At 34.9% G+C, this 25,740-nt stretch overlaps 1 protein-coding gene across 6 annotated transcripts in view; it reads right to left on the bottom strand.

Moving 5' to 3' along the window:
• The window catches only part of CADM2 (cell adhesion molecule 2), a 1,066,008-nt gene that overhangs the window by 28,183 nt on the left and 1,012,085 nt on the right, over positions 1-25,740 (bottom strand). Inside the window, exon 10 of one of the 6 annotated variants that reach the window (XM_073892095.1) lies at positions 22,963-22,997. The exons of the other annotated variants lie outside the window; for them this stretch is intronic. Within the exon in view, the coding sequence (XP_073748196.1) occupies positions 22,978-22,997 (20 nt within the window). The 3' untranslated portion in view covers positions 22,963-22,977. Of the gene's footprint in view, positions 1-22,962; positions 22,998-25,740 lie in introns of those variants that run through there. 6 annotated transcript variants of the gene reach the window in all.

Genomic DNA, 25,740 nt, shown 5'->3' with positions numbered 1-25,740 from the left:
TAGCAAGATAGCAGCTATTTGAGCACTTAATATCTGCCAAACACTGTGCAAAATAAACTATATATATTTTCTCTTTTAGAACGTTTGTGTGAAGCAAGTTTTATTATTTTTATTTTACAGATGAAAAACCTGAAAGAGTAGATAATTGAGAGGGAGAACGTAGACAAACATGCAAGGGATTACAATGAAAAGATGAATAGAAGCAATAGAACAAATATCCAAGTCATCCTAGAGAGATTGAGGAATGCTGTTTGGATGTTTTTTAAGGTAAATTTTTAAGAAAAAGGAGAAATAGAATACAAGAGGTATGAAGGAAATTGAATGTTAGCATCAGGGAAAGCTACAGATGAAAAGTACATATTTTAAGAGAAATCATGTCCTATATGGAAGGATCCGAGTAGCTTAGAATATCTAGAATACAAAATACAAATTTGTTGTAACAAGAAATGAACAGAGGCCATGTTGTGACTTTGTATGCCACATTAAAGAATTTGGATTTTGTTCCATGACATTAGAAAATGTTCATAATTGCAATCTAAACACTATTATGTCTATAATATGGAGACTAGATTAGAAGGGAAAGAACTGGAGGCAAGGAGGTCATGTAGGAGGTTTTTGCAGTCATCTAGAGGTAAAGGAGACCTGAAATTAAATAGTGGTGGTAGAAGTAGAGAGAAGTTAAAATATTGGCTGGATATTAAAGAACAAGGAATAAGAAGGTTTGGTGTCTGATGATAAAGAGAAAGGTGTCACCATTCACCAACAGACAATAGAGGGGGTAGAGTAAGTTTGTGGCAGGATACATGAGTTTGTTTGAATGTGACATCTCTCTCTGTAGGATAGTGTAGACTCCACTGGGCAATTGAATATACAAAACTGGAGCTCAATTGAAAATTCTATATTGGTGGTAGACTTAAGAGTAAATTGGTATAGGGATTCTCACTGGAGCTGCTAAACTAGATGAGATCCTCCAAGAGGTGAAAAGAGAAGGACAAGAATAGAAATTAAAAAACAAAAACAAAAACAAAATGTATCAGAAACCCACAGGGAAACTAAGAGAGATGCTAGAGAGATTCAAATATATATAAGAATGTCACTCACCATTATGTGTCTGCCTTTGGCTCAGGTCATGATCTCAAGGTCCTTGGTTGGAGCCTGGTGGTGTTGGGCTCCCTGCTCAGTGGGGATCAGTGGGGAGTCTGCTTCTCCCACTTCCTCTGCCACCCCCCCAACTCGTGCTCTCTCTTGCACGTGCTCTCTCTTGCACACTCTCGATCTCCCTCTCAAATAAATAAATATATTTTTTTTTAAAGAATGTCATGGAGAAATTAATCAAAACAAAACTTCCCAAACTTATGTGTAGATACTCATCAACTGTTGGTGAAGAGAATACCAGGAAAAAATAGATCTTCCTGGATCATCAACTGACCAACAGTTCAAAAGAAAGAACATTGTGTTACTTATAAAAATTCAATCAAAACCAAATGTTCAAAAGAATGTTTCATTAGCCTATATCTGAAGAATATCCTAATACATATGTACATACTTAGAAAGAAGAGTTTGTACATACTTAGTTACTTGGGCATCACTCCACAGAACCAACTCATGTATCAAAATCACCAAGGACTCCTATGGTCCTAAAAATTACAGTCCTTTTCTTACAATACTTGTCAAACTTTTCTATCCAAGTCTGGCATGAATCACTGAGTTCAGGGGTGAGAGTAAGGTGAGGAGGTTTGCACTATGAGAGTAGAAAGAAAAAATGGCAGCAGGATGTAAGGAATGAAAGATTCAAAAGAGGGATTTTGTTGGGAGAAGGTTTCTGCTTTTAATGAGAGATCAGATCCAATAAAAAGAAAGAGATTGATATAGTATGATCTTTAATACAAAGAAAATAATTCTTTTGTCTAAGAATCTCAATATTTTCAGGAAAATAGAAGAGGTAATCTGTAGAGAATGAGAAAGGGAAATTAGTTTTAAGGGGATTTGGGGAAAAAATCTCTATTTCATACAAACTGTAGTTAGGTCTGCACAAGTGGTTCACAAAATATTTCAATAGGTTTAATTGTCCCATTAGAATTTTGTCAAATTCCAAGTTCTACATGTAAAATTGACTGCATAGGGGTTTCATTTCAAAGCGTAGCTCCAAAACAGTAATTGATTGGAATATCATCCTTTGGTCACATCTGAATTATCATCTGAATGATTTGATAACACATTTTTTCATTTATAATTACAAGTATAGAGTTAAAGCAATTCCATCTTATGCTTTTACTACAAGGATATATATATATATATAGTTCATTGACTTTAATTTCTTCAAAGCTATTAATATACTTTATAGCTACAAAGAAAAGGCACATCTGAAATGCATTAAAAAGTTTCCTTTTAGTTATTGGTGTCAGCTACATTTTATTATAGCAATTGGTAAGACAAGGAAGAACTTCTTATCCTTTAAAAGCCTAGTTTATATTTTATAGCATTGTTTACTAAATGCTTAATGTCTATTCTAGCCATAACACAGATGTCCTTTGAAACACCAGCTGTTTTAAAACTTAATGTACCTGTTTGATAACTGGCAGACAAATTACCAACATTTTTATTCGGAAAAAAATTTGCTATATCTCAAATTGGATGACAGGGATATTTGAGCTTTCTCTGTGAAATATATGAAAACCATAATGTCATGGTGCCTGCACATTGTTGCTCCTTTGGCTGGTGAATTTTTATCAATGTCCACTTCCAAATTATAAATTCAGTCAAAACCAATATCCGTGAAGGAATGGTTATCCATTCACATATAGAGAAGAAAAAATATCTAAGTTAGCAAATTGTTTACATTTACTTTTTTTATCAGCCAACACCTTCCCTCTCCATAAGTGTCATTTATCATTATAATTTCCTCCCTTCTTATTTAAGAAATTGTCCACAATAAGTTCTCTGCTGTGATTTAGGGTAATTTATGACTTTTCTAGTTCAATTATGTATATCTTTGCTTTATTATTTTAATTAAAATGTTCATTCAATATGCGTAGAAGGATATTTACACCAATACTGTAACTTTTTGTTTTAGACTCTTCACTAATTGCGTTTTCTAAAGATTTGAAATCCAAAATACTAGTTTCTCCACATAATTTTTAAAATAAATGATTACCTTGTGTATTAGATCCTAAATTAGCATACATTCTATTCATTCATCCATTCATTCATTCATTCATTCATTCATGAAAACCTGTTAGTGCAAGACCCTGTGCTAGGTTTAAGGTCAGAGAAGACAGTCTCAATCCTTTTACCATTTACTTCATATATAGTTTTATCAACTGTGGACAATATGATAAAATTGGGTTTCTAGGCTTATAGAACAGGAGCTCAGTGACTGAACTCTTGCTCACCTGTGTGGCCAAATCTGAAAGCCAGTCAACCCATCTCTTTGACATTGGTATTTAATTACCACTTCATGTGATATGGATGAATGTCCCAAGGAACAGTAAACAGGAAATTCTTTGGCAGTAAAGCACAGTAAATCATAAATATTACAATATGAAAGAGAGTTCCCATGAATTTTAGGGCTAGAAATGTCCTTAAGAGCCCCAGCTGTTTATCCAGAAAAAAAGAAAAAAAGAAAATTGGTTATTTTTGTTAGTGGTTCCAAGATCTCAACAGCAACATTTCCCCCCCCTGCTTTATACTCTAAGACCATTCAAATCTTCTCTCTTACAGTGTCTACAAACAGCAACTCTAAATTCAAGTAAGTATAATTAGATAACTCAGTGCAGGAATTCTCTGTCTCCAGGTTTCAAACCATTACAACAGAATTTCAGTTTGGCTTTCATCTCCCACTAGTAAAATAAAAACAACCTCTCAAAGGTCTTCATGGATTAGCTAGTCCAAAGCAAGTGGTATTTCCTAACCCTTACCCGTTAAACCTTTCTATATTACTTTTATTTTAAGTTTTCTTCTTCCTTTAACTTATAGATTTCTGCCTTATTTTAAATTACATTTTATTCAGATTTATGTTCTTTGGCCTTTGTTTCTCTTCTGCCTACTTTCTCAAAGTATATATTCCTCAAGAATTTAACTTCAAATTGTTTGTCTTAGTACTCATTCTCTTGGCAATGTTATCTTTAAGACTGTAGATATGATGTTGGTGACTCATGTAATAATTTATCCCTCCAAAGTCCAAAAACCAGTCTCAACTATCAGTATAATGCTGGGCATTTTCCTGTGAGATGTTCCATAGTGTTAATGTCCCACAAAAGTAGTGAATATAGCTGTGATCTAGGAGCAAGAGTTTAAAATCCTTTTATTGGCTGAGGGAAAATATATAAGTCACATATCCTCTTAATCTTTATTTACTTGTTAATGAGCTGATAAATTGAGACAAAAACAAAACAAAAACAAAAACAAACAAAAACAAAACAAACAAAAGACATGTTCCCTACTCCCGTTACCCCAGGCCCAGGAAAAGAGATGAAATTGCTCAAAATAAAATGTAAAGCACTATTTAAATACTTTTCCAAAATAACTCTTTTGGTAACACTCTCCCCTACTTCTTCCCACCTTTTTTCTTAAACATTCTTTTCCTTTGCCTCCTACAAATAATAACCTATTAAACCCTTCCAATTTATTTTATTATCACCTTCTTTTTCTGATATGTCCCTTATCTATACCAGACCCTTATTTTCTTTGACTTGAACAATCATCTCTTAAATTGTCTCTCAGCCTCTAGACTCTCTCCACTCTTTTTTGTTCAGAGGCCAACTACAATGTTAATGTGCTTAAAGAACATTTATGATCATGTTGCTCTTCCATCCCAAAATGTTCAATAGCTCTCCATTGTCCAGTAAATTAAGTATCTCTTTTTGGCATGGCATTTAAGACTTAACACAAGAATGCTCCTATCCCATACTCTGTGGGCTTATTTCCCTCTACTTGATGTCAGAGCTTTTCTTTTCCAGTCTAGCTGGGGGATTTTACCTTCTGGCTCTGTTTTCATGCTTTTCACTTTAGCTTCCACAAATCATGTATCTCTATCTATCTGTACCTAGACCAATTATAGTTGTAAGTACTCCATTATTCTTTCCTTTATGTCTCCAGGTGGAAATCATGCTATAAAAGAGCAGTCATTAATCCACTGGAGCATTTTACTAGGTACTATAGGCACACTCTATAATGTAATCTGGGATAAGTAAGGTATTATCACCCCATTTTACAGACAAGAATGCTGACTTAAAAAATTATATAACTTGCTCACTCAACTAGAACATAAAAGTCAAGATTTTATTCAGCTGTGTCAGGTTTCACATCTGATGTTCTGTTTCTTTTCTAGCAGTTGTTTTCAAACTGTGTAATAGATTTGAAAATACCAGGAGGAAGTTTAGGATACACAGAAGGAATAGAAAGAAGTGAAATATGCCAGTTGTAAGCCTCACCACCCTGGCTTCAAAGAGAAGCTATTCTCATAAAGGGGAGAAAGAGGGTAAAAGAAGAAAATATATTCTGGAAAATATTTTTGAGAAACATTTCAACCTCTTTTGTATGACCTACTATGCATTTTATAAATATTCATCTTATGACTCTTGATATTTTAAAATTCTCTTTTACTAGCCATTCTTCTCTTTATTAGATTAGAAATTAATTGAAAGTAATTAATGCCATCTTACTAATTTTTGTGTTGTTCGTAATACTGTCAACTCAAATATTTATTAAATCAATAAATGAGTCTACCTTTATATGTCACTATATAATATTAAACAAAGGGATTATATAAATTCAAATAATATCATCATCCTTTATTTTTCCATGCAGTTCTGTAGGTTGCTTCTTCACATCCGTTTACATAAGTCAATCATAAATGTTATTTTGCTGCTGAAAATAGAGTACAAAACTCATACTTTGTATGAAGTTAATTAAATGAAATTTAACTCTGAGAGTCACACAGTATTTCTAGAAAAGAAATTCACTGGATTATAACATGGTAGCTAGATATTAACTTCTCAAAATGGACTGTGAGTTCTTTGCTCAAAGTGGAATCAGAATTTCTTAAAATCAGTTAGAAGGGATGATCTATAATTCTGGGTCATTGGGACCTCTATATATGACAATATGGATATTTATTGAACTGCTTTGAGTTGCTCCTGAGAAAACAAGTTAAGTTTTCACTTTCTTGTATATCTCTGAAGCCTGGCCTAATATTTAGTTCATGTAGATCCTCTCATTGATGTTTTTGGAATTAATTATCTTCATAATCTTATAAAAAGCAGTAATTTTAAATTTGGGAGTAAAAAGAGTCCAAATTTAAAAACTGTATAGAAAAAACATTTAAAAAGAATCTTCAAAGAACCATGTTTCAATTCTACATTTAATATGCTAAAATCATTCAAAGATAACTTTTATCCTCAAGATAGTCCTGTAAACATGATGAGTCATTTCAATAGGCTATGCCTCATGGAGCATTTTAAATAAAATGAAAATCAATTATAAGGAAATGGATGTTTTGCTTCTGGCGGCAACACCAAAAAAAAAAATCATTTTTCCTATGACAATACTGATCTAATTAAGAGCAGCTATGCATTGAAAAGGTGTGTCTTAAAATGATTTATGATAAAACATACAGAGAAGATGGATGAAAAACTATCATCCCTCTACTACATCTGTGAGTTTCTTCCTAACCCCCCTACCCCTGACACACACGCACACACACACACACACACACACACACACTTTACCTTGAATTTTAAATAACATTACATCATGGGAAATATTCTTTTATTCTGATATATGGCATACATTGCTAGGAAGATGCTGTTTATATATTATCATCTTCTTGGGGCGCCTGGGTGGCTCAGTTGGTTAAGCAACTGCCTTAGGCTCAGGTCATGATCCTGGAGTCCTGGAATCGAGTCCCGCATCGGGCTCCCTGCTCAGCGGGGAGTCTGCTTCTCCCTCTGACCCTCCCCCCTCTCATGTGCTCTCTCTCTCTCTCTCTCTCTCATTCTCTCTCTCAAATAAATAAATAAAATCTTAAAAAAAAAGGAAAGAAGAGTGAAATGTGCAGTAAGATGAGGGAACTACATTGAGAAATGTAATTGAAAAATCTCTAACTACATTTAAAAGTGATTTATGACCAATTCTTTTCCTAGAATTAGTATTAATTCAACCTTTCTTTTCAGAGCAGAGTCAGAATTCTATTGTTTTTCTGGATTTTTTTTTTTCTTTGTGTACTACATATCTAATATCCTGTTAAGAAGACTCTATCAGAGGCCATTTTCTCCACTTACAAGACATATTTATTATTTATAAACTCTACTACAGGGTCCTTGCTAAATCAAGTGAACCATAAGAATACACATATTTGAAATAAGGTTTATAATTGTAATATTTTGATTTCATATCAACCCAAATTTAGGGAGCATCTACTATTTTCCAGGCACTGAGAATACATTACGTAGCTCATAGTCTAGTGGTAGAATCTGGCAGACCAATAATAATCACAACACAGTGGCTAAATGTAAGTCCTCTCTGGTAACAGGTTGTATGAAAACATACAAGATGAGAAGGAAAGAGGGAGATCAGAGGAACTGACATCTTTAGGAGATTTTCAAGTATAAATAGAAATGTTCCAGGTGGCAAGTTAAGGAAAAAGACATAGCCAATAGCAGCATTTAACAAAGCATGTAATGTCCAACAAAATTACCAACGAAAGATGTCTGTCTGTAAGACAGTGATAGTACCTGAGGTCATGGAAGACCTTAGTTTCTATAGTATTTTATTGCTTACACCATGGTTTCTTTGGGTCCGCACAAAAAAACATGAGAAAGTGGTGTGGGTATGATTACCTCTAATTTATTAAGCTCAGGGAAAATCATGACAATATACAGCAAGCAAATAGCATAACTGGGGCTAAAATCTCAGATGTCTTGACTCTCTTGTGCAACACAGTACTCCCAGAGTCCTCACTCTTTCTATGTTTTAAATTTAGACACAACAATGCTGTTTAATAAAAGGCAAGGAAATTCTAGTCAGGTACACCTGGATTTGAATCACAGATTTGCCCTCATTGAGAGATCCTGAACATTTTGAAAACTCTTTCTAATTCCACCCAATGAAGAACATACCTCTGACTTATAATCTTATATAACACATTCCCCAGTACATAATAAATGCTCAATTAATGGTAGCTATTATAATTTGATTATCACTATTAATATTATTTTTACTTCACATCAACATATGTGTATCTCTCAGAAAGAGTTAATCACTCTTTTGAGTTGCTAAGAAACATTTTTAAATCTCTTTCAAACCACATCATATTACATTTATCTGTTTAAATTATCTGCCTCCTTTCTTATTAATGTTTAAATTCCTCAAGAATAACTAAACACTCATTTCTGTACTCCTGATGCATAGTTCCAAAGTTATTGCAAGGTTGAGGTAAAGTAAATGAGAGGAATAAACAAAATTTTGACTTTAATAATTGTTCATTATAAGTCATATTTGTTATATTTTAGATGATAATTTATTTTATGACCTTAAAATCTAATGAAAGTTTAAAGGTTACTCTTCTAATAAACCAATTAGCTCACTTTATCCCCTACCCCATCTCAAAACCTGCCCATAACAATGAAGAAAGCTTCCCATCAGATAAAACTGAAAGGAAGACATGGTATAGGGATCTAAAAAAATAAGTATAACTTGAACTTTTGGTGACTATGAGTCTGAAAATTAAAAAAAAAACTAAAGTCCCTAGAAAATATTTATTTTTTAATAGTAGTATAACGAAAGATTATTTTCAAGAAACTATTTTGCCAAAACAAGCAAAGATGCTTGTATAAGCTCCTAGTGGAGGCTAGCTAATATCCTAGACCAATGTTAAGTCAACTGACACTAATAGAGCATCATTCAATTTTATTCTGACTCCTAAATATGCAGTCAATTTTGCAATATCTCTGAAATAATCTCAAATATGTTTGGTGGCAGAAATATTTGCAAAAGCACCGAATGTCATCAGAGTTTTTGCTGGCATCTAATAAAGCCAATTTTTGTTTTTGTTATTGTTACAGATTTATCATTTACAGAACATGGGCAACTGTGGATTCCATATATTTATGTCAAAGCAATATGTAATTGTTCTCAGTTACTAATAATGTCCTAATTTGTGCAGACCTCAGGCCTAAGGTAATTTCAAATTTACTTGAAGATGTGATATGTTAATGATCTATAAAGTATTTTGGAAGAAGTACAATCTTCCTTTATTTCAATTACTGTTCACTATGAAAATTTGAATGTATAACACAGCAGTAAAGATTTAAATTAATGATGCTCTAAGCCAGGACAGGTAAAAAATAATAAAGTTCAGAATATGAATATGTATCGAGGTTATAAAATCAGAGACATGGTCTGTACTGTGTTAAGCAAAAAGTAGGTCAGAACTTATGCAGTCAGAACTTATGTAGTAAGGTTTAGACCTGTTAAAGGGGCCAACCTAACATGATAGGGTCAATCAGACAATAAAAAGGGGGCAAAAGCTGCATCTCACTGAAGCTATTTGGGGAAAAAAATCCTTAGGCGAATAGTGTTCCACTTACATATTAATGTGATTTAGTTTATCAAATTGTATAAATATTACATTGGCAAACCACAGTAGAGTTTTGAGTGGGTGAGAAAAATCAGGGCAGATTTTGAGTGAAATAGGAGCATGGGCAAGAAAGGAGCACGATACCAAGATTTAGTGGTAAAATAAAGGGAAGGAAAGGACTAAATCAATCTTTGAGTTCTTCATAATTGTTCTTAATGTAGATCCATGTCTTAGTACAACTTTAATATTGAAGCTGAAATTAAGGGAGAGTTGGTAGTTTTAAAACCTAGCTGCTTCTAGAAAGACAGAGTCATTATAGGTAGAAGAAAGATCTTTAGTAGAACTGAAACCCTGGAAGATAGGTTTACATTTCTCTCAAGTCCTTCTCCCAAAGGCATTTAAAGAAAGAAGATAGGGCACCTGGGTGGCTCAGTTGGTTAAGCGAGTGCCTTCGGCTCAGGTCATGATCCCGGAGTCCTGGGATTGAGTCCCACAACGGGCTCCCGGGTCAGCGGGGAGCCTGCCTCTCCCTCTGACCTTCTCCCCTCTCATACTGTTTCTCTCTCTCTCCCTTTCTCAAATAAATAAATAAAATCTTAAAAAAAAAAGAAGCTAAAACCAACCTAGGATAATGTCTTTTTGAGTTACAGTTATTCTATGGTGACGGTCCATAAGACAATTGGCCACAGGATGAATACTGTCGCTCATAGGATAGTGTGTACATGCCTAGATGTGTTAACTATGTTTAAACATATGTTGGGATTTGAAAGAAAGAAAACTTCTCAGTACCTTGCCAATATTGGTTTAAATGTACATAGCCTGTTGGGATTTTTACATTTTGCCTTTTTTTTTTTTTTTCTATTACACTATTTGCTATGGCCTGATTTTCACTGCAAACACACTAGGAAAAAAGGAGTGGGGATAAAATTAAGGAGTGAAAAGTCAACATCCTGCAGATCTCAGAGGAATAACTTTCTTGTTTTTTGCCAAAAGTTTTTCATTTCCTTGAAGTGTAGTCTCAGTTGTGCAGAAATCTGAAAAGAAGCCTGTATATGGGCTATCAGATTGGAAAAAAAAAAAAAGACCCATCAATATGCTGTCTGCAAGAGACTCATTTTAGACTCAAAGACACCCCCACGTTGAAAGTGAGGGGGTGGAAAACCATTTACCATGCTAATGGACACCAAAAGAAAGCTGGGGTGGCAATCCTTATATCAGACAAACTAGATTTTAAGACAAAGACTGTAATAAGAGATGAGGAAGGACACTCTATCCTACTTAAAGGGTCTATCCAACAAGATCTAACAATTGTAAATATCTATGCCCCGAACATGGGAGCAGCCAATTATATAAGGCAATTAATAACAAAAGCGAAGAAACACATTGACAGCAATACAATAATAGTGGGGGACTTTAACACCCCCCTGACTGAAATGGACAGATCATCTAAGCAAAAGATCAACAAGGAAATAAAGACTTTAAATGACACACTGGACCAAATGGACTTCACAGACATATTCAGAACATTCCATCCCAAGGCAATGGAATACACATTCTTCTCTGGCGCCCATGGAACATTCTCCAGAATTGATCACATCCTAGGTCACAAATCAGGTCTCAACCGGTACCAAAAGATTGGGATCATTCCCTGCATATTTTCACACCACAATGCTTTGAAACTAGAACTCAATCACAAGAGGAAAATCGGAAAGAACTCAAATACATGGAGGCTAAAGAGCATCCTACTAAAGAATGAATGGGTCAACCAGGAAATTAAAGAAGAATTAAAAAAATTCATGGAAACCAATGAAAATGAAAACACAACTGTCCAACATCTTTGGGATACAGCAAAGGCAATCCTGAGAGGAAAGTATATAGCAATACAAGCCTTTCTCAAGAAACAAGAAAGGTCTCAAATAGACAACCTAACCCTACACCTAAAGGAGCTGGAGAAAGAACAGCAAATAAGGCTTAAACCCAGCAGGAGAAGAGAAATAATAAAGATCAGAACAGAAATCAATGAACTAGAAACCAAAAGAACAGTAGAACAGATCAACGAAACTAGGAGCTGGTTCTTTGAAAGAATTAGCAAGATTGATAAACGCCTGGCCAGACTTATCAAAAAGAAAAGAGAAATGACCCAAATCAACAAAATCATGAATGAAAGAGGAGAGATCACAACCAACACCAAAGAAATACAAACAATTATAAGAACATATTACGAGCAACTCTATGCCAGCAAATTAAATAACCTGGAAGAAATGGGTGCATTCCTAGAGATGTATCAACTACCAAAATTGAACCAGGAAGAAATAGAAAACCTGAACAGACCTATAACCACTAAGGAAATTGAAGCAGTCATCAAAAATCTCCCAACAAACAAAAGCCCAGGGCCAGATGGCTTCCCAGGGGAATTCTATCAGACATTTAAAGAAGAATTAATACCTATTCTCCTGAAACTGTTCCAAGAAATAGAAATGGAAGGAAAACTTCCAAACTCATTTTATGAGGCCACCATTACCTTGATCCCAAAACCAGACAAAGACCCCATCAAAAAGGAGAATTACAGACCAATATCCTTGATGAACATGGATGCAAAAATTCTCACCAAAATACTAGCCAATAGGATCCAACAGTACATTAAAAGGATTATTCACCACGACCAAGTGGGATTTATCCCTGGGCTGCAAGACGGGTTCAACATCCACAAATCAATCAACGTGATACAATACATTAACAAAAGAAAGAACAAGAATCATATGATCCTCTCAATAGATGCAGAAAAAGCATTTGACAAAGTACAGCATCCTTTCTTGATCAAAACTCTTCAGAGTATAGGGATAGAGGGTACATACCTCAATATCATAAAAGCCATCTACGAAAAACCTACAGTGAATATCATTCTCAATGGGGAAAAGCTGAGAGCTTTTCCCCTAAGATCAGGAACGCGGCAGGGATGTCCACTCTCACCACTGCTATTCAACATAGTATTAGAAGTCCTAGCCACAGCAATCAGACAACAAAAAGAAATCAAAGGCATCCAAATCGGCAAAGAGGAAGTCAAACTCTCACTCTTTGCAGATGGTATGATACTCTATGTGGAAAACCCAAAAGACTCCACCCCAAAACTGCTAGAACTCATACAGGAATTCAGTCAAGTAGCAGGCTATAAAATCAATGCACAGAAATCAGTGACATTCCTAGACACCAACAACAAGGCAGAAGAGAGACAAATCAAGGAGTCGATCCCATTCACAATTGCACCCAAAACCATAAGATACCTAGGAATAAATTTAACCAAAGAGGCAAAGGATCTGTACTCAGAAAACTATAAGATACTCAGGAAAGAAATTGAAGAAGACACAAAGAAATGGAAAAACGTTCCATGCTCATGGATTGGGAGAACCAACATTGTGAAGATGTCAATGCTACCTAGGGCAATCTACACATTCAATGCAATCCCCATCAAAATACCATCCACTTTTTTCAAAGAAATGGAACAAATAATCCTAAAATTTGTATGGAACCAGAAGAGACCCCGAATAGCCAGAGGAATATTGAAAAAGAAAAGCAAAGCTGGCGGCATCACAATTCCAGACTTCCAGCTATTACAAAGCTGTCATCATCAAGACAGTATGGTACTGGCACAAAAACAGACACATAGATCAATGGAACAGAATCGAGAGCCCAGAAATGGACCCTCAATTCTATGGTCAACTTATCTTTGACAAAGCAGGATAGAATGTCCAACGGAAAAAAGACAGTCTCTTCAACAAATGGTGTTGGGAAAATTGGACAGCCACATGCAGAAGAATGAAACTGGACCATTTCCTTACACCACACACAAATATAGACTCCAAATGGTTGAAAAACCTAAACGTGAGACAGGAGTCCATCAAAATCCTAAAGGAGAACACAGGTAGCAACCTCTTCGACCTCAGCCGCAGCAACTTCTTCCTAGAAACATCGCCAAAGGCACGGGAAGCCAGGGCAAAAATGAACTATTGGGATTTCATCAAGATAAAAAGCTTTTGCACAGCAAAAGAAACAGTCCACAAAACCAAAAGCCAACCGACAGAATGGGAGAAAATATTTGCAAATGACATATCAGATAAAGGGCTAGTATCCAGAATCTATAAAGAACTTATCAAACTTAACACCCAAAGAGCAAATAATCTAATCAAGAAATGGGCAGAAGACATGAACAGACATTTTTCCAAAGAAGACATCCAAATGGCCAACAGGCACATGAAAAAGTGCTCAACATCGCTCGGCATCAGGGAAATCCAAATCAAAACCTCAATGAGATACCACCTCACACCCGTCAGAATGGCTAAAATTAACAAGTCAGGGAACAACAGATATTGGCGGGGATGTGGAGAAAGGGGAATCCTCCTACACCGTTGGTGGAAATGCAAGCTGGTGCAACCACTCTGGAAAACAGTATGGAGGTTCCTGAAACAGTTGAAATTAGAGCTACCATTCGATCCAGCAATTGCACTACTGGGTATTTACCCCAAAGATACAAATGTAGGGACCCGAAGGGGTACGTGCACCCCAATGTTTATAGCAGCAATGTCCACAATAGCCAAACTGTGGAAAGAGCCAAGATGTCCATCGACAGATGAATGTATAAAGAAGATGTGGTATATATACAGAATGGAATGTTATGCAGCCATCAAAAGGAATGAGATCTTGCCATTTGCAACGACGTGGATGGAACTGGAGGGTGTTATGCTTAGTGAAATAAGTCAATCAGAGAAAGACATGTATCATATTACCTCACTGATATGAGGAATTCTTAATCTCAGGAACAAACTGAGTGTTACTGGAGTGGTTGGGGGTAGGAGGGATGGGGTGGCTGGGTGATAGATATTGGGGAGGGTATGTGCTATGGTGAGCACTGTGAATTGTGCAAGACTGTTGAATCACAGATCTGTACTTCTGAAACAAATAACGCAACATATTTTAAGAAAAAAGAAAAAGAAGAAAATAGCAGGAGAGGAAGAATGAAGGGGAGTAAGTCAGAGGGGGAGATGAACCACGAGAGATGATGGACTCTGAAAAACAAACTGAGGGTTTTAGAGGGGAGGAGGGTAGGGGGATGGGTTAGCCTGGTGATGGGTATTGAGGAGGGCACATTCTGCATGGAGCACTGGGTGTTATGAACAAACAATGAATCATGGAACACTACATCAAAAACAAATTATGTAATATATGGTGATTAACATAACAATTAAAAATTAAAAAAAAGAAGCCTGTATATGAATATTTCCATCAATGTCACTAAAACCTAACACAACAGAAAGTTTGTATTATGATCTGAGATGACACATTTTTATGCATACTTTCTATAAAAAAAGAGCCAAAATAATATGAAAACTGGATTCTTAAATAAGATTGAGGAATATGACTGAGGCCTAAAGTTTTTTTAGAAATTAACCATCGAGGTTGTATTAAATAACCATTTAACCAGTTCAGGATTTGAGGACACTCTCACACTCTCTAGGGGTGTGTGTGTATGTGTGTGTGTGTGTGTGTGTGTGTATTTATAATGAAAACAACTAAACAACTAAAATGACTATTATACATATTTGTACAAGTATCAGCTTTAATTAAAATTGTATGACTTGGTCTTTATTTTATATTTCTTTTTTTAAAAGACTTTATTTATTCGTCATAGAGAGAGAGAAAAACAAGCAGGGGGAGCAGCAGGTTCACTGCTGAGCAAGGAGCTTGATGAGGAGCTCGATCCCAGGACCCTGAGATCATGACCTGAGCTGAAGGCAGGCACTCAACCAACTTCGCCATCCAGGTGCCCCCATTATTTATATTTCTGACAAAAGTAAGGCTATAGTGATGAAAAGAGCAAAATAATTGCATATTGAATACAAATTTAAGCTTTCGTACCCATATTAATGCTGTCTTATGGCCAAGTTTTTCAGACATTGACACATTGTCAAGAAGTCTCTAAATTTGCAGTTGTTACACAAAGGTTCTAGAGAGAGAAAGAGAGGGGGAGGTAGAGGAAGTGAGAGAAAAAGAGAATGCATCACTCAGACTTATTAAGACTAATCTGACATATTCAAATAAGAAATGTTTACACTTAAGTAATATATCATTTATTTGAAGCCACATCTCAGGGGCTCCTGGGTGGCTCAGTCATTGAGTGTCTGTCTTTGGCTCAGGTCATGGTCCTAGGGTTCTGGGATCGAGCCCCACATCGGGCTCCCTGCTCAGCGGGAAGCTTGCTTCTCCCTCTCCCACTCCCCTGCTTGTGTTCCCTCTTTCGCTGTGTTTCTCTGTCAAATAAATAAATAAAATCTTAAAAAAAAATATTTGAAGCCACATCTTGACCTAAATGGAATTTTGGTCCAAGAAAAGGTACTTTTCACAAATATTTTTGTACATATAAAAGTGATGAGATAAAGTTTAAAGAATAATATTAGAGACTGAGTCATTCTACACTGATGAATTTATGCCTTAGTTTAAGTTTAGGCACATCACTAAGATATGATAGGAAGAAATATACTGCCTGGAAGAGCAACATAATTAAATGACATTAAAGATTTTTCAAAGAGGAATTGACTTCAATTCCTGGTTAATAGTTATAAGGAAGGTTATAAGGAAGTTTTCAGGGTAATATACCCCAAGGGAACACATCAATTTTCCCAAGCCAAAAGCACTTTAACACACAGAAGAAATACATTTTTCCATAACAGTATTTGCTAAATATTTTGTGATCAATTAAAAATATTTAATAATTTTTTTATAAATTAAAAGACAATTTTGAGATATCACATAATTAATTAGCAAAAGATGTCTAGAATAGGATTAGGAAATGATATCTATTTGATCAAATCCTAGGAACCTGAGGACTCCAAAGGATATCTTTTCTAGATTGTGTTATGTTATTATAAAAATGTTCTCTTATAAGTTACTCCAAACTAAAGACTAAGTTCCTTTTAGGGCCAAGTCTGCAAAACAATTTCCCTTCAGCTTGTTCGTAGTAGTATGAACCCACATTAACTTGAAGGGACAGAAACGGGCCTGTGAGACAGCTGAAAGCAATCAGCACTAGTTCTTGAGATGCAGTCGTTAGAATATAATTACTGTACAATTTCTCTTGGATTGACTTTCTTCTTCTGAAAAAAATGTAACCTTGTTTTTTTATCTAAATATTCTTATTCTAAGTTTGTCTCTTCAAAAGAGATGGTGAAAGTTTAAATAAATTCTTTTGTTACATTTAAATTTGTTTTAAATCCCTAATTGAGTCCCCAGTAATTTCTGTTTTCTTTATCTTTAAAAAAAGTGCAATTTTCAGGACTGTACTATTTTATCCTGATTATATAGCAAAGACATGTTAATCATCATTAAACATGAATACAACTTAATGATTCCCCTAAGTGTTATTATCAGAAAATGCCAGAAACTGAATTCAGAAGGTTAAGATTTGAATAAAATAAATTAAAATAAGAAACTTATTTTCAGAGACAATAAAAGGGTAAATTTAAGTTTTCCACCTATCCTCACATTTGGAAGTAGAGTCTGATGGGAAAGATAATTTGGTGGAATGTGATTAACAAAACTTGTGCAAGCTTTTATGCTTAAAGGAAAGAGGTGAGAGTGACAATAGGTAGCACATTCCTGTCCTATCATTTGATTATATTTTCTTCCTCTTTCACCAGAAATTTTTCTTTGTGTGTTATTAACCTGTAACTCAAAATAATGTTTGCAGTGAAATGAGAAAATATGTAGCATAATTTTCACTTACTCATGTGTTATCGAAAAACCATTCCAATGATATCAGTACACAGAATTCTAACGTCTTCATCTCACATAAGATATTTATTAGGAATTAAATATAAAATATAAAAGTTTATATAAGTAAATGTTTGCACACATATATAGGTAATAGTTTCACAATATGTTTTATTTCTTACTTCCTTCTGTTTATTTCTTCTACCTTAATTTGACACAAGTTATCACCTACTATAGAGTAATAGAACTAAATCAAGAAGTAATGTCTACCTGTAGAGTGACATGCACTTAGTACATGTTGGAAATCTCAAGATTCTTGCAAAATGATTTTTTTCACTTTGATAATAAACTTATTAACTTTACCTAAAGATTATAATTCATTGTGAGTGACCATAGGTACAACAAGTTGAAGCAACATGAGTATGAATTAAAGTAGAACACATTGAACAAGATGGCACCCAGGACCTTCTCATATCTGTTATTCCATTACAATATGCATTTAACTTCACTGACATATTAAAGACAATATATCATACTAAGTTTATTATATATTATATATTTATTTGATATTAAATTAGTTTATAATTTGCATATATATTTATTCACAATAAATGTAAATTTATTTCATATTATGTATATTCCTTCATATGTCAGAGAGAATATATTTTATATTGAGATTGATTTATTAACACATTAAAATACAGAGAATATTTTTTAGGATGAGATATGGAGAGCATAGGTCTTCTAACAGAATGGTGATTTGCCTGTCTTTTACAGACACAAACCAAAACTAAGTAACCACATATGCATATATTTATATATTACAATATTTTATATTTCTATCCAACACTAAAGTCTACCTATCTATTTATTCAACTTTACATTGGGTTCCTCTAGAGAGTATACTGCATTAATACTTTTCTCTAAGATTATATAGAGACTTTTTGTCTCAGTTAAAAGACTGTTACCTTTTCATCATGTTTTCTGAGCTATTAAATTTTGGATTTGTGTTTGTAATCTTCCACTTTCTTAAATCTTTCACTGTTTCTGATTTTTTCAAAATTGTATCTCTTGGACATTCTTCTTTGCAAACATATCCCCAGGAAAGAGTGATACATGTACATCTTTTACAATATAATTGACTGCACAGACTGTACACGGAGCTGTGCATTCAGGATGCTATTCTTATTTTCTCCCTCTTTTCATCTTTCTCCTCCTTCTCTCCTTTTTTCCTACTTCCTATTTTTTTTATATCCCCAACCCCACTGATTTTGTTTTTCTTAAAAAATTTATTTATTTATTTGAGAGAGAGAGAGAGAGAAAGAGAGAGTGCTTGTAAGGGGGGGGGACATGCAGAGGGAGAAAATCGCAAGCAGACTCTGTGCTGAGTGTGGAGCCTGATGTGGGCTCGATCTCATGACCCATGAGATGGTTACCTGAGCTGAAACCAAGGGTTGGTTGCTTAACCAACTGAGCCACCCAGGTGCCCCAACCCCATGGATTTTAATAGGTACATTTCTAGATTCCACTAACTGTGGCACTGAACTTCGGCATATATATGCTTATATAGATTCTGTTTTGTTTCTTTCTAAATCTGAATACAGGTTGCTGATTTTCAAATATCTACTTAATATCTCTTAAGATGCACATATTAGTAGGTAAGGAACCTATTAATATGCTTAATTATATAAATAGATTTCTTAATATTAAAGCAAGGTTGAACTATTGGGAATAAATTAACTTTGTTAAAGCATGTCATTCTTTATTTTTTTTTTAAGATTTTATTTATTTATTTGAGAGACAGAAAGAGAGAGAGAGAGAGCAAGAGACAGCATGAGTGGGGAGGAGAGGAAGAAGCAGACTCTCCAAGGGCAGGGAGAGCCTGATGTGGGGCTTGATCCCAGGATCCTGGGATCATGACCTGAGCTGAAGGCAGACGCTTAATCGACTGAGCCACTCAAGTGCTCATCATATGATTCTTTTAATATGTTACTGGATTATATTTGCTAGGATTTCATTTAGGATTTTTCCATCAGTTACATACAAAGTAAAAGTGATCTCCAATTTTCTTTCTTTTGTGCTATCTTTATAAGACTTTGCTATTGACATTTTGCCAGCATTATAAAAATAAATGGGAAACTTTGTTATTTTCTCTGTGCCTGAGATTAGTTTTAAAATAGCATCTATTTCAAAAAAAGAACATAAAATAGCATCTATTTCTTTAAGTTTTGATATAGTTGGCAGGCATATAATAAAAAGCATATTCTTTTACAGTATCTAAATTTTGTCTAATGTTTTCTACTAAATAAAATTTTATAATGTGCTCTTTTTCTAGAAATACATCTATTACAGACAGGTTTTCAAATCTGTATGCCAAGAGTTATAGAATGCATTTTAATTCTTTTAATATCTTCTTCATTGGAAATCTTTATTTTCTTGATTAATTTTATATATTAATGATTTCTTTCATTTTCTTGAAAAGACTAGTGATTCAAAACTTTATTGATTTCTTTATTGACATCAATGCTATAGTCTGCCTTCTAATTAATCTCTGCTTTTATGTTTATTTCCTTTCCTTTGCTTTTTTACATTTAAATTTTTCTGAATATATATTTTTTAAGATTTGTACCTTCCTTTCTCCCTTCCTTTTTCTTTCTTCTTTTCTCTTTCTTTCTTTCTTTTTCTTTCTTTCTTTCTTTCTTTCTTTCTTTCTTTCTTTCTTTCTTTCTTTTCTTTCTTTCTTTCTTTCTTCTTTCTTTCTTTCTTTCTTTCTTTTTTCCTTTCTTTCTTTCTTTCTTCTTCTTTTCTTTCTTTCTTTCTTTTCTTTCTTTTTCCTACTTGCCAATAAAATTATTTAGTGCTTTGGATTTTCCTGAATTTGAATTTGCTTTGAATAAGGTTCAGACAGAGCTCATATATTACATAGGTCTGCTGTTTTTGATTGTAGTTTTTAATTGAAGGTTTATTATTTATGTTTGGCTCATGCATTTATTTCCAAATACTGTTTATATTGCCACTTAAAGTTATTTTTTCCCTTGTCATTATATTCTAGGATTATTGAATTAATGCCAGAGAAAATCACATGTAATAATTCTCTTACATTCTTTCATTGATTGCTATTTTCTTGGGTACTCAACAGATGATTGGTTTTTAAAAATAAGTTTGTCAATATGTGAGAAAAAAACTACATTCCTTATTTGTAGGGCATAATTTTATGTATATCTACAAGACCAACTCTATTTTTTGTTGTTATTCAACTTATTTATATCCTTTTTTTAAAAGATTTTATTTATTTATTTGACAGAGAGATAGCGAGAGCAGGAACATAAGCAGGGGGAGTGGGAGAAGGAGAAGCAGGCTTCCCACTGAGCAGGGAGCCTGATGCCCTGCTCTATCCCAGGACCCTGGGATCATGACTTGAGCCGAAGGCAGACCCTTAACCGACTGAACCACCCGGGAGCGCTATTCAGCTTATTCATATTCTTAATATTGTTTGACTTGTTCAAGGTGGCAATTCCTTATATGTTTTTACAATATGTAATATTATATTATGGTTTTGAGGTAATTATCTTTGTAGTTTATACAATTATCAATATGAAATGAGAATCATATGTAGAAGAGAACATTTGGGGAAAAGAAAAAAATATTTTATTTCAAATGCATTGATATACTGAGAAGATACTCCACATAATTGAAAACTTGAAAAAAAGATCAAAATTTTAATAGCATTTTCAAGTCATAATCCTTAAATTTGTAAGAAGATAACCTTATTAATCAAATTACATAAAATTCATCTGGGTCAATTTAGAACCAAATTGTCCTTGAACTAGAACAAAAAACATTAAAAGGAACCTCTTAGCCTTTTAATTATTATGGATCAAGTTTGCAAATGAGAATTTAGCCCTTTAAATCCTCTTGGGTACTAAGGATTTTCACTATTGTCTGAAATTGTCATTCTAGTTTGCAGAGATTACACATTACCTTCTTCTATCTCACCCAAGCACTGGATTAAGCATCATATAAGGTTTTTGTAATTTGCAATCACTTATGTATGATGTTCAAAAGTTCTGTGTAAATACAACAGCCAGTTTGTTTCACGCTACTCATCTGAGGGAGAGAAAGAACTGCACATCTTCCATTTCCAGTCAACAAAGTAAGATTTACCTTGACTAGGAAAGATAACTGTTTTTTACATATTGGTATGCTGTCTTTTGCATACTCCTCAATTTTGAAAACAAAATTGATTCTCAAATCCAAAATTATCTCCACATGATGCTTTAGCAGGCCATGGTTGGCTGGAATTTCATGATATATTGAATCTGGAACTCCGCAATTATAGACCACCTATCCATGTCAGCAAAATCTGCTTCCATTCCTTGAACTACAGTTTACGTTTTCCTCTTACCTCTGTCTTGGTCTGTTTGAGATTAATTTGCAGTAGCTGTTCAATAGAGAGTGGGGCAAGACATTATTTGCCTAAAATTAAAGATAAAAAAATGTCTTTTTTGCAGTTTGGTGTAAAAATGCCATGGTCTTTCATTATTTTTCCTACACTTATTGAACAGGACATGAAAATTGAAAGTCTTAGAGGAATCAAAAATTCTTTGTAGTAATTCAAACGTTTTCTTGGGCTTGATAGCATTATACTCTTACTTCAGTGTATAAGCTGGGGAGGTTTAAATCATCAACCACAGTTTGATAATTGCTGAATTATCTTTTATTTGTCCTTTCAAGAGAGTACCCTTCTCCTCCAAGTGTCATTCTCTTGGCAAAAAAAAATTAATGTGGTTTAGGTAAAAAAAGGTAAATCCTGTACTTCACAGCCTGATGAAATACAACAAACTGGCATTGCTTTCCCCAGTAGAAACTCCATACCTGTATTTCCCCCTTTGCCTCAGCTGCTAGAAGGCTCAATTTTAATGTGTGTTCCATGAGTAACCAGTGTGCAGTATTTGGAGCATGCAAAGAGCAACCTATCAGCATTATTCCCAGTGTCATTTTATTCTTCCTTTCCTTCTTTTCCCTGCCCAAGTATATCCTCACTTGCTACAACTTTTTATCATTTGTGCTATTGTTACTACTATTTGTACTATAGGTATTTTGAGAAGCCTTTCCTTTAAAAAAAAGATTTTATTTATTTATTTGACAGAGAGAGACAGCAAGAGAGGGAACACAAGCAGGGGGAGTGGGAGAAGGAGAAGCAGGCTTCCCAATGAGCAGGGAGCCCAATGCAGGGCTCGATCCCAGGATCGAGCTGGGATCATGACCTGAGCCACTCAGGTACCCTGAGAAGCCTTTTCAAATCCACTCTGAATATAGGCAGAGCTTGAAAAAAACAAAAAAACAAACACTATTAAGTTGCTGGAATCTGGGATATTGTGAAACTCAGCCTATCCCTCAGCTACTACTAGGTCATAAAGCTATGGGGAGATGATGAGGCAGCAGGAGGATGACAGGTGGACAGAACCAAGAGGCTGGTTCATAGTTTCAAATTAGTAAGACCTGCCGCTGTAAAAAGATACCACCAAAGGAATTTCTAAAGCAGAATCGTCCTCAAAACAGCTTCCACCCTCTTCATGATTTCGATGAAAGTAGCCCCCAGGCAATGATCACTTGAACCTCAAATGAATCCTCCTTTGTTAGATCTGGCAGCTTCTTCCTAGCGGGAAAAAAACAATTTCAAGATACACCTGCCTTCAAGTTTCCAAAGTCTCATCCTACCCTCCTTCATTATTCTCTATCATAGGAAGAAATCAAACATTAACAGGTCAAATGTTGGAGCAGGAAGCTGCTCCGCAACTTCATCATGTTAGGCAGAGCATCCGTGTTTGTGGGAAAGGGATTGCCCACGTGATGTGGTGAGGTGTGTACTTCTAAAAGCAGATCCTCTTCCCTGATCCCTGCCACTAGGCTGATAATTGTGTCATCAGAGATAAAAGCTTTTGTGTCAATACACTGAGATTTGTGATGGACCTTTTTAGGGGATGCATTTTAACAGAGCTGTATCCTACATTAATTCCTTATAATGTGTTAGTTACCAAATAGTATCATTATAAAATTTTATAAATGTTGGATGTTGGAATAAATCTGGGTAGATGACATGATTTGGTACTGACCCAAACATTAGATAGGGAACCAAACATTATTCATAAGTTATTAAAAGCAGAGCTAGTAGACTACCTTCCAAGTCCTATTTGTATGAAAACACCAGGTGGTGTCCTAACTGTGCCATTGGAAGAAGGGGTGACATATATGGAGCAAGAAATGATTCCTGGTTTTTATGGAGTTAGGAAGAGGGAGAATGTTCTTGGCAGAGGAAAGAATTTGGCTCAGGCCTAAGTGTGGCTTTTGAGGGAAAAACTGAAAGTCCTTCTATATGTCAAGAAGTAGGTAAGGTGGTGGAGCTTGGTCATAAGGGTCAATTCTTGTGGGCACAAAATGCCCAGTTGGGAGTTACAACTTGTTCCAGCCCAGGGGTGGTGGGGAGACATTGATAAGTTTTGCTGAAATTTACATTTTACGGAGGTCTCTAAATGCTGCGCGGAGAATGAAAGAGAAGAGACAAAATTGGAATCAGGAAAAAATGGTAGGTGGCTATTGGAGAGATGGCCAACAGCAGGGATAATTTTCCTTCTATACTTAGTATTATTTTGTGAAGAATTAGATAAGGCTCATTTTATGAATAGGACAGAATCAACCTAAAGACTTAACTCCAAGCAAATGTTAGAGATTTAATCCTTGACGAACCGCAACATGCACCTTGCATTCTATGTTCTCTATCTACGAGGGTGTGGCATAATGTTATGATTTGGTTTCCTAACTATGAGCTGAAGCACCCCATGGCACCACAATGACCTCACAAGAGCACCGTGGAATATTTTAAATTTTTGAGGGAAACCGCAACATTTGCCAAATACCACATGAACTACTATCCTGTAGTTCAGAGTTTCGACATTAGAGAGCACCAAATTACTTCCAACGATTTCACTACTTTGTAAATCTGGAGTTTGGGTGTTTGCTGTAACAAAAAGTACAGTGTAGCTATCAACGTGTAACTCCTATGCCACTTTTTCTTGAATCTTATTTATTTTGACATTTTTAAGAAAGATATAAATAAATTCTTTGTTTTTTGCTTGTTCATTTTTGTTTTGTTCTGTTTGTTTTCACAGGATCATTCTCCTCCATCAATCCACCATGTGCAAACTATCTTCCTTTCTTAGTGGTACATTTATAACATAATTTGGATACTCCTTATTGTTCTTGATAAAGCAAATGATCAATGATTTGCATCTGGCCAATAGACTTATTACTTATTTTATTTGAGTGCATGGGCTCAAAATAAATATGAAAGTATATTTAACCAGGGGCCCCTGGGTGGCTCAGTCAGTTAAATGGCTGCCTTTGTCTCAAGTCATGATCCCAGGCTTCCCCACTCAGCGTGGTATCAGCTTCTCCCTCTGCCCAGCCCCCTTTCTCTCCCCCTCATGCTCGTGAGTACACACTCTCTCTCAAATAAATAAAATCTTTTTAAAAATATAAAGTATATTTAACCATAAAAATTATGTTCCATAATATTTTGGAATCTCTTTTTAAATAAGATAATTTGTCAACACTGGACCCATAGTTTTCCCACATAGCAATAATCAACAGGAAAATCTTAGGGCTGTTTCCTTCTCAAGAATTTTTTCTCTCCACTCTGGCATAGTTCTTACTATTTTACCTAAATAATTCCAGTAGTCACTTGAGTTTGTCCCTAATTTTATGTGACAGAGTTTTAAGTTGGGATTTGTTATTTAAGATATGAAGTTTTAGTATCTTTATGTCATGTATCTGTAAATGATGTAGACACTGGAGGTGTTTCTATAGCTACTAATACTAGTACTATTAATAGATTACATTCTATGAAATTATTATTCCATATATAACAGGCATTATTCTAAACACTATATTTATTACCTCATTATACTCACAGCAATATTATAATCACAGACATTCTATGAAATAAACGTTATTTTGTTTTGTTTTGTTTTTAATTACAGCTGTGTCAAGAATTGTGAATGTTCTCAGATTTTACCCTGCTTGCAAGCAAACAAGTTAAACTGCCACAACTTCATAGATGATGGCAGGAGATATGAGACTCCTGGGTTAGAGACAAAGTAATTTATTAACATAGAGCAACTAGCATGAGCTTTAGTTTGCTTTGGTTTCCCTTGCATTTCAATTTCCATGGGAGCAACAAGAAGTGGATTAGTGTATGCTTCTGCACACAGTAGGTTTCCATCAGCTGAGGAACCCTTGAGGTTAGAGATATCCAATCTTTTATAATGGACCACAAGAAAACCTGCCCCATGTCTCCCATTTGCTCTATCATTATTAAACTAGACAGTAAATTTGCCCTCCGC

This window comes from Callorhinus ursinus, unplaced genomic scaffold (genome assembly GCF_003265705.2).
Source record: "Callorhinus ursinus isolate GAN/ISIS: 27379988/994484 unplaced genomic scaffold, GSC_fseal_2.0 scaffold1, whole genome shotgun sequence".
NCBI classification, from domain to species: Eukaryota; Metazoa; Chordata; class Mammalia; order Carnivora; family Otariidae; genus Callorhinus; species Callorhinus ursinus.
Note: the sequence above shows the minus strand (reverse complement) of the source record. Positions and strands in the feature narration are given on the sequence as shown.